General features: G+C 42.4%; 1 protein-coding gene across 8 annotated transcripts in view; it reads left to right on the top strand.

The window, feature by feature from the left end:
- Positions 1–14571, top strand: part of MID1 (midline 1) — a 673077-nt gene extending 658506 nt beyond the window's left edge. For all 8 annotated transcript variants that reach the window (XM_063634953.1, XM_055266923.1, XM_055266925.2 and 5 more), the window contains 2 exons: positions 5043–5250; positions 10418–14571. In XM_063634953.1, coding sequence (XP_063491023.1) covers positions 5043–5250; positions 10418–10766 — 557 coding nt within the window. In that variant the 3' untranslated portion in view covers positions 10767–14571. The remainder of the gene's footprint in view (positions 1–5042; positions 5251–10417) is intronic.
- Positions 14572–15270: the final 699 nt, after the last annotated feature.

The raw sequence follows: 15270 nt of genomic DNA, 5'->3' as shown, positions 1-15270 counted from the left end.
AACTGCCATCAGTAAATCAAGCGTGATCAGGGTGAGGAACAGGAAAGAAGGAAATATGGGGAAATGGGGTGAATGTCAGGTGGATCAGAGAGATACAGTCTTGGGGGTCAGGTGTGGTATCAGGAATAATGTGGGAGGCCAGATTGAGGTCCGGGCCAGGAACAATGGTAATTGTTCGAGAACGAGTACAGCTGAAGGAGCTGGGGAGCAGAAAGTATATGCGTCAGGTATGAAGAAGAAAATAACTTTGGAAGTTATGAGAAATGTAGAGAGTGAGTTGAGCATAGTTTGTGATTTTTAGGGCCTCTAAAAGTATTAAAGCAGCGGCAGCCACTGCACGGAGACATGAGGGATAGGCTAAAACAGTAAGGTCAAGTTGTTTGGACAGAAAGAAAGGCTACAGGGTGTGGTCTTGGCTCTTGTGTAAGAATTCTGACCGAACTAACCATGCCTAGGAAGGAAAGGAGTTGTTTTGTAAGGGATTGAGGTTTGGAAGATTAATCATCAAACACGATCAGCAGGGAGAGCACGTGTGTTTTTATGAGAATTATGCTGAGATAGGTAACAGATGAGGATGAAATTTGGGCTTGACTGAAGTAATGGGGCTGTCTGTGAAGCCTTGTGGCAGTACAGCCCAGGTAATTTGCTGAGCCTAATGGGTGAGATGAGGATGAAATTTGGGCTTGACTGAAGTAATGGAGGCTGTCTGTGAAGACTTGTGGCAGTACAGCCCAGGTAATTTGCTGAGCCTAATGCGTGTCAGGGTCAAAGTGAAAGCGAAGAGAGGCTGGGATGACGAGTGCAAAGGAATAGTAAATTTCATGCGCGTCCGTGTGAAGAGAGCACCAAACAGGCTTTGTGTGAGCAACATGGCTGTTTATTTCACCTGGGTGCAGGTGGGCTGAGTCCGAAAAGAGAGTCAGCAAAGGGTGGTGGATTATCTTTAGTTCTTATGGGTTTGGGGATAAGCGGTGGAGTTGGAGCAATGTTTTGGGGGCAGGGGGTGGATCTCACAAAGTACATTCTCGGGGTGGGGAGATTACAAAGTACATTGATCAGTTAGGGTGGGGCAGAAACAAATCACAATGGTGGAATGTCATCAGTTAAGGCTATTTTTACTTCTTTTGTCGATCTTCAGTTACTTCAGGCCATCTGGATGTATACATGCAAGTCACAGGGGATGCAATGGCTTGGCTTGGGCTCAGAGGCCTGACAGTAAAGAAAGCATGTCTGAGATCCAGATCAGAATAATGGGTAGTAGAGGGAGGTATTGAGGATAGGGGAGTATATGGGTTTGGCACCACAGGGTGGATAGGGAAAACAATTTGGTTGATTGATAAGGCACAGATTCTGAACTAACTTGTAAGCCTTGTCTGGTTTTAGGACAGGTAAAATGGGGGAATGGTAAGGAGAGTTTATAGGCTTTAAAAGGCCATGCTGTAGCAGGCGAGTGATAACAGGCTTTAATCCTTTCAAAGCATGCTGTGGGATGGGATATTGGCATTGAGTGGGGTAAGGGTGATTAGGTTTTAATGGGATGGTAATGGGCATGTGATCGGTTGCCAGGGAAGGAGTAGAGATGTCCCATACTTGTGGGTTAAGGTGGGGGGATACGAGAGGAAGACGCGAAGGAGGCTTTGCGTTGGGGAGAAGGGTGGTAATGAGATATGGCTGTAGTCCAGGAATAGTCAGGGAAGCAGATAATTTGCTTAAAATATCTTGGCCTAATAAGGGAACTGGGCAAGTGGGGATAACTAAAAAAGAGTGCTTAAAAGAGTAATGTCTAAGTTGGCACTAGAGTTGGGGAGTTTTAAGAGGTTTAGAAGCCTGGCCGTCAATACCCACAACAGTTATGGAGGCAAAGGGAAACAGGCCCTTGAAAATAAGGTAATATGGAGTGGGTAGCCTCCATATTGATTAAGAAGGGGATGGACTTACCTTCCACTGTGTGAGTTACCCAAAGCTTGGCATCCGTGTTGGTCTAGGGGGCTTCCGAGGCAATTGGGCAGTGTCAGTCTTCAGCTGCTAAGCCAAGAAGTTCTGGGAAGGAGTCAGAGAGCCTTGGGCCAGAGTTCCAGGGACTCTGGGAGTGGCTGCCAGGTAAGTTGGACAGTCCGATTTCCAGTGGGGTCCAGGGACTCTGGGAGTGGCTGCCAGGTAAGTTGGACAGTCCGATTTCCAGTGGGGTCCCGCACAGATGGCACGCGGCTTAGGAGGAATCCTGGGCTGCAGGCATTCCTTGGCCTGGTGGCCAGATTTCTGGCACTTGTAGCAAGCTCCTGGGGGGAGGAGGTTCTGGAGGAAAGCCTGGCTGCTGCAGTTCAGGCGTTTGGAAGTTCTTGTGTGCTGGAGATGTGGCTGGGGTTTGTCTCACAGTGGAGGCAAGGAATTGCAACTTTTTTCTATTATTGTACACCTTGAAGGCGAGGTTAATTAAATCCTGTTGGGGGTTTGAGGGCTGGAATTATTTAATTTTTGGAGTTTTATTTAATGTCAGGAGCAGATTGGGTAATAAAATGTATATTGAGAATAAGACGGCCTTTTGACCTTTTAGGGTCTAGGGCTGTAAAGCGTCTCAGGGTTGCTGCCGAGCGAGCCATGAACTGGGCTGAGTTTTTATATTTGATGAAAAAGAGCCTAAACACTATCTGATTTGGGATAAAGAAAAAGGAGCATTAACCTTGACCATGCCTTTAGCTCCAGCCACCTTTTTAAGAGTAAATTGCTGGGCAGGTGGGGGAGGGCTAGTCACGGAATGAAACAAACTGTAAGCTGGACCGGGTGTGAGGAGGGGCAGTGATAAAAGGATTATAGGGTTGGAGGAGTGGAGGCTGAGGAAGAGTTGGGACCTAGCTCAGCCTGGGGAGGAGGGGAGAGGTCTGGTGGGTCTGTAGAAAAGGAAGATTAGGAAGATTAGAAAGACTCAGCAACACTTGGGGTTGGGACTGAGGGGACAGGTGGGAGGGAAAGAAGATTTGGGATAAGTTGCATTGGGAAGAGAGACTAGAGAGGGACCGATGTGTAAAAGAATGCCTGGACGTCAGGCACCTCAGACCATTTGCCCTTTTTACGACAAGAATTAATTATTTAGATTTTATAGGATGGAAAAATTGAAAGTGCCGTTTTCCGGCCATTTGGAACTACTGTCAAGTTTGTATTGGGGTCAAGCGGCATTGCAGAAGAAAATAAGATGCTTAGATTTTAGGTCAGGTGAGAGTTGAGAGGTTTTAAGTTCTTAAGAACAGAGGCTAAGGGAGAAGGAGGAGGAATGGAAGGTGGAAGCTTGCCCATAGTGAAGGAGGCAAGCCCAGAGAAAAGAGTAGAGACACGGAGAAGGGGTGGGGGGGGGGGTTCTTGCCCTCCAGAAAAGCAAAGAAGGGGTTGGGGCACAGAAATAAGGGATTGGGGGTTCTTGCCCCCTGGAAAAGCGGGACTTGCAGCTAAGGGTGAAGGAGAAGGGGTTGAGGGGTACTTGCCCCTCCCCCCGAAAAGTGGGACTTGCCGCTAAGGGTGAAGGAGAAGGGGTTGAGGGGTACTTGCCCCTCCCCCCGAAAAGCGGGACTTGCCGCTAAGGGTGAAGGAGAAGGGGTTGAGGGGTACTTTCCCCTCCCCCCGAAAAGCGGGACTTGCCGCTAAGGGTGAAGGAGAAGGGGTTGAGGGGTACTTGCCCCTCCCCCAGAGAAGGGGTAGAGACACGGAGAGAAGGGGTTGGGGTATTTGCCCCTCCCCCAGAAAAGCGGGACTTGCGGCTAAGGGTGAAGGACCAAGGCAGGCATCCCTGCGTGGTCTGACACCTTTGAAACATGGGTGAATAATCAGAGAGGTGTCCCTGCAATGATTAAACACCAAGGGAAGGCTGCCTTCCCAGTCCGTGACTGGCACTGGAGTTTTGGGTCCACGGATAAAATGTGTCTCCTTTGTCTCTACCAGAAAATGAAAGGAATTGAAATTAAGAGAAGGGAGAGATTGAAGTGTGGCACCAAGATTGAAAGGAGAAAGAGGTTGAGGGATAGTGAGGGAGGTTGGAGAAGAGAGTAAAAAGAGGCCGCTTACCGGATTTGAAATTGGTGATATGTTTCTTGGGCTGGTTGGTCTGAGGACCTGAGATTGTAGGTGGATCTTTGTCACGGAGCAAAGAGCAGGAGGTTAGGGGATTGATCTCCCAAGGGAGGTCCCCCAATCCGAGTCACGGCACCAAATTTCACTCGCGTCCATGTGAAGAGACCACCAAATAGGCTTTGTGTGAGCAACATGGCTATTTCACCTTGGTGCAGGTGGGCTGAGTCTGAAAAGAGAGTCAGCGAAGGGAGATAGGGGTGGGGCTGTTTTATAGGATTTGGGTAGGTAAAGGAAAATTACAGTCAAAGGGGGGTTGTTCTCTGGCTGGCAGAGTGGGGGTCGCAAGGTGCTCAGTGGGGGAGCTTTTTGAGCCAGGATGAGCCAGGAGAAGGAATTTCACAAGACAATGTCATCAGTTAAGGCAGGAACAGGTCATTTTCACTTCTTTTGTGGTGGAATGTCATCAGTTAAGGCAGGAACCGGCCATCTGGATGTGTACATGCAGGTCACAGGGGATGATATGATGGCTTAGCTTGGGCTCAGAGGCCTGACAGTACCTGTGCTGCTTGTGTACACCTGGAATCCATGAAGCTAGCTCACACTATGTTTTCTGGCTAAGCCTTGTCCATGCTGTTGTTGAATAGTTGGCATGCCACCACTGGATCCCTACCTTATGAAAGCTTATGAAGGCAGGAACATGTTCTTATTCGCTCTTACTGTGTACTATACTTTACACAGAGTTGCTACTCTCTATTGTCTTTTGAATATTATGAAAACTTTGCAAGCAAATATCTTTGAAAGTTGCTTGTAACGTTTAAATTACTATTAAAATGTAAGATACCACTTTGTGATAGGAGGCATGACTCAGGGAGGGCTGGCTTGTTCCTGTCTTTTAAATCTGATTTTGAAAATATGCTATTGGTTATGATAAAATAAACAATCCTCTTCCTCTTCCTTTTTCTGTTTTGTGAACTTGTTTTCAGGCCAACCATTTAAACTGGACCCCAAATCTGCTCATCGAAAACTGAAGGTGTCCCATGATAACTTGACAGTAGAACGTGATGAGTCATCATCCAAGAAGAGTCACACACCTGAACGCTTCACCAGCCAGGGGAGCTATGGAGTAGCTGGAAATGTGTTTATTGATAGTGGCCGGCATTATTGGGAAGTGGTCATAAGTGGAAGCACATGGTAGGCAACTTATATCTATTGTCCTGCAGTTATAAAAAGGCACATCTCACTCTGTACTTAGAGAGTCAACCCATACTGAAATGCATCTTAAAGAATAAAATGCAGAAAAGTTGTATTAGTCAGCTATTGCTAGGATAATGCTGCATAACAAACACCCCCAAACTCAGCAGATTCAAACAACCACCATATATTACTAATAACCACATCTGTGGGTTCTCTGTTCAAGATTATAGAGCTCTGGTCATTGGAAGAGCTATACCATGCTAACACTGCTCTTTCATGTCATGAAACATGGGTCAGCAAACCACAGCCCATGAGCCAAACCTGGCCTGCTACCTGGTTTTGCAAATAAAGTTTTATGGGAATACAGCCAGGTCCATTTTTTTACATATAGTCCATGGCTGCCTTTCAGCCACAACAGCAGAGTCGAGTAGTTAATAGAGAATCATATGGTCTACGAAGCCAAAAATATTTACTTTCTGGTCCTTTCAAGAAAAAGTTTGCCATTCCCTACTTTAAAACGTCACTCTTCATCATTATACAAAACTAATTTCTGTTGCCTTGTATGTTTTATGGTTCTAGACTGGACCAATTAGTGCAAATAGCTAAGGGCTGAATGGTGGGGGTGAAGCAGTGATCATAGGCTGGGAATAATTTCAAAAGGCCTGTTAGATCCAGCCCAGTGACTTTAGCCCACTGAGTTCTCTAAGAATAAGGGCAAAGGTCAGGACACAATTACATTGGAATTAGTTAACCTCACAAAGTTAACCTTGCCTAATCCACAGCCACAAACTGCACCCTTTTGACCGTCTGTCTCACAAATGCCTGCTTGCTATTGATCAAAAAGGGAGCTATTTTATTTTTATTTAACAAGCCCTTATATGGTGCAAGTATGTGCCAGGCACTAGTCTAAGCATTTTACAGATGTCAACTCATTTATTCAGCCTCACATCCCTACAAAGGTAGGTGCTAATATTATCCACTTTACGGATGAGGTGACTGAGGTATATGCTGAAGATCACAGGGTTACAAAGCTCACAGGTGGCAGAGTCAGCAAGTCTGCAGTCAAGGGTCAGGCTCTTAACCAGCAGTCCACAAACATTATCTGTAAAGGGCCAGAGATTCAATATTTCTGGTTTTGCACGCCAAATGATTTTTGTCACTAATACTCGACTCTTCTGTTGTAGTGGGAAAGCAGCCACAGACAACACCTACACAAATGAACATGGCTGCGTTCCAGTAAAACTTCATTTATAAAAACAGGCAGAGGGCCAGAGTTGGCCCCTGGGTAGTAGTTTGCTGTTCCCTGCTCTTAACCACCATGCTATGCTGCTATTCACAAAAGGGTGGTATATTTTTGAAATGCTATAATTACTCTCTAGGGTTTATGATAGTGTACTTAATGAGTGATAGCTGAATCCTTGCTTTAAAAAATAAAATCAACATTCAAAATTGCATAGCCTGAAGATGGTGAGTATAACAGTGTTTCTTTCAATATAAGCATGATAAAACACTTATTTATATATTAAAAAAACCTTTCAATTCAAACCTATGCAAATAATGTGACATGTCTGAGTCCCTTATATTGCAGGTAGAAATTAGCCAAAAATCTAAGAAGTGAATCGTAAGCTTACCGTCTTTCCCAATAATGGTACATACTATATTGGTTGAGCGAGTAGGTTTTCCTTTGTTGTTATCCTCATAATTCTCTTTGCCTAGAAGCTTTTTCTGTTCCAACATCCTGCCAGAGGATGGAGAACAAATCCTTCACCCCACTAGGCTCTGGGCTAGATTGGCATTTGCAATGTTTAGCTGCAGTGGGGCAAAATTAAAGCACAAAGGAAAACACAATGGATGCAGGTACAAAAAAGCAAATGTTTCTAGTTAATTAATGTGCTGTATTAATCTGGGATAGAATCCAGGGTCTAAATGATTATTACTCTATTAATAATTATTTATGATAAATGAAACCTGATCATTATGATCTCATTGCCATTGATGAATAATTTGCAAAATTCCATCAGACCACTTCAGTTATATAAACACAGATCAGCATTACCTTGAAAACACCCTCCAGATGTCAAAACTAACTCATGAGGGGGAAAAGAAATTCTAAAATTAATTGCTACACAATTAATCTTTACAAACCTGACCGTGTCAATTTCAGAAAAATCTTCATGTAGAAAGTCTCTTTACATTTCCTGGGGGGTATTAGCAAGGAAGGGGCACCCCCTACAATTAAATGCCTGTGACATCTTGATTTGCAACAGCTAATGACATATATTTGCTTATGAAATATAGTCTGGACTTTAAATTGATGTGTACATTATGATCTGTGCAATGGGGCATGTTAACATTGCTCTGAGAGACATAATTTTTATACTTTGAATTCTCCGTGTCTCACTGCGTAACTTAATGGAACATTACATTCTGCCTGCACCTTTCAAGCTCAATGGAAATATGTACCTAGTTTCACAGATTAATGATACTATAATGGTATTTTCCTTTGCTTAATGGACTATACACTTAGTTATTTTCTTACTCTCTAATGCCAATGTGCACTCGGTGTTTTATGAAATGGTGTTAACTAAACGAGTAATAACAGGTTCATGCAAAAATTATTAGACCAGAAGGGGTGGGGGCAGCATACAACTCTGGATTTTGCTCCCAATTTTAATCTTCTGTTTCTATTTGCCACATGTAGTCAGCCATACCTGCCACAGCTATTTCATAGGGTTCAGTTAAGGTTCAAATGGGAAATAAACATCAAAGTAATAAAAAATAAAAATGCTGTGCCACAACAAGAAGGAAACAATACAGATGTGGTGATTTTGTGATGCAAATGCAGGTTCCAAATTGTCTGAAAAATGGAAACGCTATTCACTGGGGTATACAGAACATTTTGGGGGGTGGGAGATACTGACAATTGCAAAATGAAAACCTTTCCAAAATGTATGTATTAGTCTGTTTTCATGCTGCTGATAAAGGCATAACCAAGACCGGGCAATTTGCAAAAGAGGTTTATAATGGACTTACAGTTCCATGTGGCTGGGAAAGCCCTCAATCATGGCAGAAGGCAAGGAGGAACAAGTCACGTCTTACATGGATGGCAGCAGGCAAAAAGAGAGCTTGTGCAGGGAAACTCCCCCTTTTTAAAACCATCAGATCTTGTGAGACTTATTCACTATCACGAGAACAACACTGAAAGGACCTGCCCCCATGATTCAATTTCCTCCCACCGGGTCCCTCCCACAACATGTGGGAATTCAAGATGAGATTTGGTGGGGACACAGCCAAACCATATCATCAGTGTATCAAATGAACAGATGACATTTGAGACCCCTGATGCACTCCACAGAAGAAGGGAGCCAGAAGCTTACAGGACCCTGGAAGGGCTGGGGCATGAAGTCAGGGAGTCTGCTGCCCTAGTTCACGGAGTCGTGATGAACTGTAGCTGCTGCAAAGTTGCCCACAGCACAAGGCAGGTGTACTCAGGTGCTCATCTAGAAGCTTCCACCAACTGCACGTCTACTGTCTGCCATCAGGAAAGAGTGTTTCCCCGCCTCTAAGCACTTCTGGATCTTGTGCAAAGGCATCGCAATAGCAGAGCCTGACCCAGACTCCTACAGGATAGGAGATTCTGGGAAATGCAACTTGGATTCTCCTCATAAGCAGGAGAGGATGGACGGGAGGGAAGAGAGGATGCAACATTGATGACAGACAGGCCTGCACACTGGGCTTGGCAGATTATCAATTCATCCTTCTTTTGGATTTAGTGATGGCATGTTATGTTAATTTTCTTTTTAAACACACCACTCTTAAAGTGATTGTATTTTAAGTCCAGTATGATTTTTTTAAAGAATGTCATTTTATTAAAGACCCATGAAATATTTCTCTCTGCATTGGGTAAGGTACCATATGTTAATATCCAATTAGACTGGTTTCTGCTGTAACATATTAAAAGTTCAACTGTGAGTCATTTACTCTTTATTAAGAGTGATGGGTTTTGTTTATCTTAATAACTAACTGAAATACGATGAATATTACAGAGGCACGCCTCAGAGGGGTAAAAAGAGATTAAGAAGCTTAGAACATTGTAGAAAGCATTCTTTGGATTTTTTTGAGCAGCGAGAGAACATTTAGAGTAACCAGAAGATCCGTCTGCTCAAACACGTTCAGAATTTTTTTTTCCAGTATAGTAGGAAATATAATCAGAAAGGCTCTTGGCAGTGATGAACTGCACAATTTCTGGTTACAGATGGCATTGTAGAATGTAGTTCATGTTTGTGGGTTTTGAGTCATCCTAAGTTCAAATTCTGATTCTGGTACTTATTGTTAATATGTGCCATCAGGCAATAATAATAAAATAGCAGTTACTGAATATTACATGCCAGGTCCTGTGCCTAGGACTTAACATGTATTCTCTCCTTTACTCCTTAAAATAACACTGCAAGACAGAGACTCTCATTGTCCCTGTGGTATACATGAGAAAACTGGGGCTGAGTAATGACAAAGGACTTATCCCCGCAAATGGGAATCATCTTCTGTGCTTGCCCTTGGCAAAGTGCATTCAGAATCAGAAAATGACAGACATGGTGTTAAGTGAAAAATTAAAAGAAGGTCAAAAGGAGAAGTCTAGGGTTGTGCTGTCCAGTATGGTAGCTATGAGCCACATGCAGCTATTTAAATTATTTAACTTAATGAAAATTAAATAAATTTAAAGTTCAGTTCCTCAGTCTCACCAGCTGCAACTAAAGTGCCCGGTAGCCATATGTGGCTTGTGGTTATCATATCGAGGAGAGGAGAACATCTCAATCATTGAAGAAAATTCTTTTGGTCAGCACTGGTCTAGCGAATTCATCGTGTAGATTTTTATGAGTGAAAAAAAGAGCAAAACGCAAAGTTCAAATTCTCTGTAGTGTTTGAGCTGAAAACAGAAATGTGGGTAAGTACGACGCTTCTTTCCACCCACTATATGTTTGGGAGGGAAGGAGATGAACACAGATGTTGGGGTTCTTGCCAAGCTTTCACTTAAAGAAAATGAACGGGGACAACAAATGATCATGTTTTTATAACCCCTGAGGGGTTATAAAAGACCACAGAACGGATTTAACGTGCATGTGCAACATGGCTCATTGTTTTTGTTGTTGCTGTTTTGTTTCTGCAGGTATGCCATTGGTCTTGCTTATAAATCAGCCCCGAAGCATGAATGGATTGGGAAGAACTCTGCTTCCTGGGCGCTCTGCCGCTGCAACAATAACTGGGTGGTGAGACACAATAGCAAGGAAATCCCCATTGAGCCTGCCCCCCACCTCCGGCGCGTGGGGATCCTGCTGGACTATGATAACGGCTCTATCGCCTTTTATGATGCTTTGAACTCCATCCACCTCTACACCTTCGACGTCGCATTTGCCCAGCCTGTTTGCCCCACCTTCACCGTGTGGAACAAGTGTATGACGATTATCACTGGGCTTCCTATCCCAGACCATTTGGACTGCACAGAGCAGCTGCCGTGAGCACCTGGCCACATGGAGCTGCTTTCTGGGGAACAATAAGGTTCAGGCCACTATTTAGGGGACTGAGAAAGCACAGGCTTCATGAGTGTAATGAAATCTCACCAAAAGTGTCCAGAAATCGGCTCAGATAGGGCTCAAAACAAGAGATTCCTCTCCTTTTACTGTGTCTTGTATTAAGTACGGGCTTTAATAATTTCTTTAATTTTTTTGTATTTAGAGGAAAATCTATAGATTATTTATAAGAGAAACATAATCAGGATTACAACTTTTAGGAAGTACTTGGTTTTGCACATTAAGAGGCCCATAAGTTTATCAGCTATTTACAACTATTTCATCACAATCTATGGGCTTGCAAAAAAAACAAACAAAAAAAACTTTTGTAGTTTTGTATGTTATTCACCTTCTTACCTAATATCTCATAATGATCCCATGGTAGGTCTTCTCACCTCGATGGTGCATAACAGGATGTGTTTGAACCTAGTAGGGGAGGAAACAGGCTTTCTTACTCTGGTTTAATTTGAAGTGTTTTAATAGTGATGTCGAAAAGTTGTATCAGATCAACTAAAATGGAGAGCAAGACAGAGAATGAAAAGAATTGATTTTGGACCTCGGACCTTGCCGTGGCTAAATCTTTGCCTTCTGATAGCTGATGGGATAATGTTGGAAAGAAAGGTTCTGAATCCTTTTGGCCACATTTTGCCCTGTTTCTCTCAGGGTTAAGGGTTCTGAAGAACATTAAGAATGAGATTGCAATTGAAAATAGTCATTTTGAATCCTATTGATTATTCAAAAATGCAGGCTGATTTGTCTTTTATCAGAGGTAGGATTCTGTTTTATCGTATAGAATCTACTTTATCCTTCCTTTTAATAGTTCCTTTAGACCTGTGAAATTTCTTCACACATTTAATAGTTCTCCTATCTCCCCCTCCCCCATATCAATTTTCCTTTTGTCTCTGGGGCTGAGTAAATAAACATGTTCTGTCACAAATAGCAGCACCACTTTGGATTGATTTTGCTCTCCAGGACATCAGCACATGGCCCTGATCACCACTACCACATCCAAACATAAGTCACTGAAAAACACTTAATATTTATGAGTCGGTAATGACAAGGGACATTGTATAAAGTACTATTTACTAGATACATGCCTCAAAAGTTATTATAAACAGACCTTTATTAAACACATCTTGAAAGATGCAGAAGTCCCTCTATAGTCTAGTATAGTTTACAATAGAGTTGTAAGACCAAAAAAAAAAAAAAAAAATTCAAACTCGTTATTCAGGAACCTGCTTATAAAATGTCAGCTGGGATTCTTTGCATGCCAATCTGATGCGTTGGAATGGTCCATGAATTAAGGCTTTCTTGAGCAGTTCTTGGACCAGAACTCTGGCATTGGTTCTAGTTTAATGAAGGGCATGACCGCTATAAATGGTTTCAATTGCTAAAATATTTACCTGGGATACTGGGTCAGCCATTTTGACTGAACAGACTAGTGGATTTAGACATTGTTTTTAGTTATTTTGTTTTTAACCAAATCAACCAACTGCCTCCCTGAAATAAGTCAATGAACTCATTGTTTCAGCATCACGTGGCCAAAGCTCATGTGATTGCAAATCTGGATTTCAAGGGAGGCCAAGCCAGCTTCCTGGGTCCTTCCATCCTCTTCCCTAGCAGACACTCTCCTTTTTCTTAACAGATAGATTCTATATATTTACTATATTATTTATACCCAGATGAATATTTTGATAGATACCTAAGACAATTTCACATCTAAAAGATGGACACCTCAATGGAAAAAACAATTAATCTTTCTCTGGAAACCTTATAGGTTTTTCTTTTTATTACAATATAAAAGCAATGTGTGTTTGCCTTCTCTGAATAAACTGAAAGGGTTGTCTCAGTAATTTTTACACACATTTTGGGTAACTGGATAATGGATATTTTAATGCACTTTGTACACTAACAGGTTCTAAATAAAAGGGTCTAAAACTCAGCTTCTGAGTTTTTAAAATCATGGTCTCCAGGTACCAATAAATGCTACAGTTTGCCTTATGATGTTAACATAAAACACTTAGTAGAAGGACAATATTTCCATGAAAATAATGTTTTTCAATATTAAGAAGTTACTACTCAAATTTTCACAGTAAGCCATTTAGGGTATGTTTTGGCTATTTTTATAAGGACATGAGAGATTATGTCATAATTTTGTTGTGGAAGTCTCACTCTTGGCTAACTTAAAAGCATTGTGGATAGTAGCAGTTACTAGTTCCAGGTTGTCATATTTACAGGAAAATATGTATATGGTGAAAGGCCACCGTGTTTAATTACTATAATGATGTAGAAAAGATTCCCGTGTGAATTTTTTTTGAAAGTCTAAAAAATGTATGCTGTAAAAATTTGCTGCAGTGTAATTTTGCATTCTCTTTAAACTGATTGAGGTCACAGTATTTTATTATTTGAGGTCCTCACCACAGGAAACACTGCAATACAGGGGCAAAAGAGATGGCAGTGCCAATTAAATTAATACAACAAAATCAATGCAGCACCAACCAAGACTGCCAGGTCTGGTGTCATGGGTATGCCCAGAGCCCAGGAGTTCAGAAGGGCCCTAAGCTCTGCTGTTGCTGTCTTGAAATTCTTAATAATTTTTGAACAAGGGGCCTGCATTTCCACTTTGCACTGGGCCTGGCAAATTACGTAGCGAGTGCTCATAAAAGAACTCAGAAACATGGTACCTCTCTTCCTGGTGGATACGAATAAAGAAATCTGGATCCAAAGTTGAAAGTTGCTGGCGGTGTCATTCAAGTAGGACTCTAAATGGTGGATTAAGATGAGGGCGGGCCTGGGTGAAGATTCTTTCCAGCTTTAAAAGAAAGTGACTTCAAAAACTGACTGCATTGACGATGGTTTCTGCTGGAGGAAAAGAAACAGCTTGAATACAGACAGGCTTTTTTATTACGGTACTGATATACTGACCTTAAACTTGCTGAGGAACTGAACTAACGTCCTCCAGTGACCGTGGAATTCCATCTCAGCTCCAGTAACATGCAGATGATACCTGCAAAGAGACACGCATATATGCTGGCATACATGTGCATTTGGTGTTGGGAAGTTGACGATCTGGTCTACCTTAATAGAATGGTAAAAAGCACACCAAGACTGATGGGGGCAGGAGGATGTTTTTGAAAACAGCGCTTCTCAACCAGGGCTCGATTTTGCCCCCCAGGAGACATTTGGCAATGCAATGGCAACTTTTGGTTGTCGCAGCCGGGGAAGGGAAGCTACCAGCATCTAGTGCATAGAGGTCATGGACGCCGTTAAACATCCTACAGTGCAAGCGCAGCCCCCGACCACAAAGAGTTGTCTTGCTCAAATATCAACAGTGCTGCAGTGTAGAAACTTGATCGCTGGTTTTCTTTTAATGCAAAACTCTCATAAAAACCTTTCACTTTTCTGTCATTGATTGATTATATGCTTGATACACCCAAAAAGAAAAGGGGAGGGGCACCAATTCACCTACACTCCGGTGGCTCCTTCACCTTTAAAAATATTTATAAAATAGTTACAAAAATCTGATATCTGAAAAGCAATCCAAGCCTGTGTAAATGGGAATCACTGATAAATATCATCATCTGTATGAGCTTGGCTTGGACATGAAAAGTTGATTCTCTTTATGTCACTCCTTGCCCCTAGACAAATTCAATGCCCGGTACTTAAGTCACACTGCCAAGCCCTTGGCCCTGACTATTGTCTTGATTGCTGTTGCTTTCTGGTTCAAAATAAAATCATTTTTGTGGCACCAAGACCCTCTGTCTCTGCCTGTCTCTGTTGCCTTTTCATCATTTTGTGTTTTTGCAGTTATGATGTTGACAAATATTTATTCAACATCTACCGTTTATTCATACTACTTCATGACATATAATTCACTTTCTTTTACTGTCTCTCATCCACCATTTGCCTTTCCCTATTCAAAATACAATTCTTTTACAACACTCAAAATATTCTCCAGGGAATTTTTAAAACACAATAAAAGAAAGCCTGTATAGAAGTGGAAACCCAGAACAAGGTTTGCTTGATTTCAAGTCTTATAGATGGGGTGAGGAAGAGAAGAGCAATGATTATTTGAACAGAGCACTGGGAGTCTTTACAGTGTGATCTAGGACAATCCTAGCAATTGGTCCATACATATATCCCCAACCCCATCCCATGGACCTGACTTTCTCTCACTAGATATGCAAGCCTTTGGTCTTCGTCAGCGCTATGCAAAGTGTGGTCCAGGAATCTGCAGCGTCTGCATCACCTGCGAGCTTGTTAGAAATGCCAGTTCTCCTGCCTCCCCCGAGACCTGCTGATCAGAATCTTTGGGGTGGAGTCACCCCAGGGGATTTTGATACTAGTGAAAGTGTGTGAAGCACTGCCCTGGGGAGCTGCTTCCAGTCTCATAGCCCATATAGAAAGGCACTTACCACCTGAGATGTGTTTTCAAGGCAATGTGCTTTAGAGA

This window comes from Symphalangus syndactylus, chromosome X, assembly GCF_028878055.3.
Source record: "Symphalangus syndactylus isolate Jambi chromosome X, NHGRI_mSymSyn1-v2.1_pri, whole genome shotgun sequence".
Lineage (NCBI taxonomy): Eukaryota > Metazoa > Chordata > Mammalia > Primates > Hylobatidae > Symphalangus > Symphalangus syndactylus.
The sequence above is the reverse complement of the archived record's forward strand: the minus strand, read 5'-3'. Positions and strand labels throughout refer to the sequence as shown.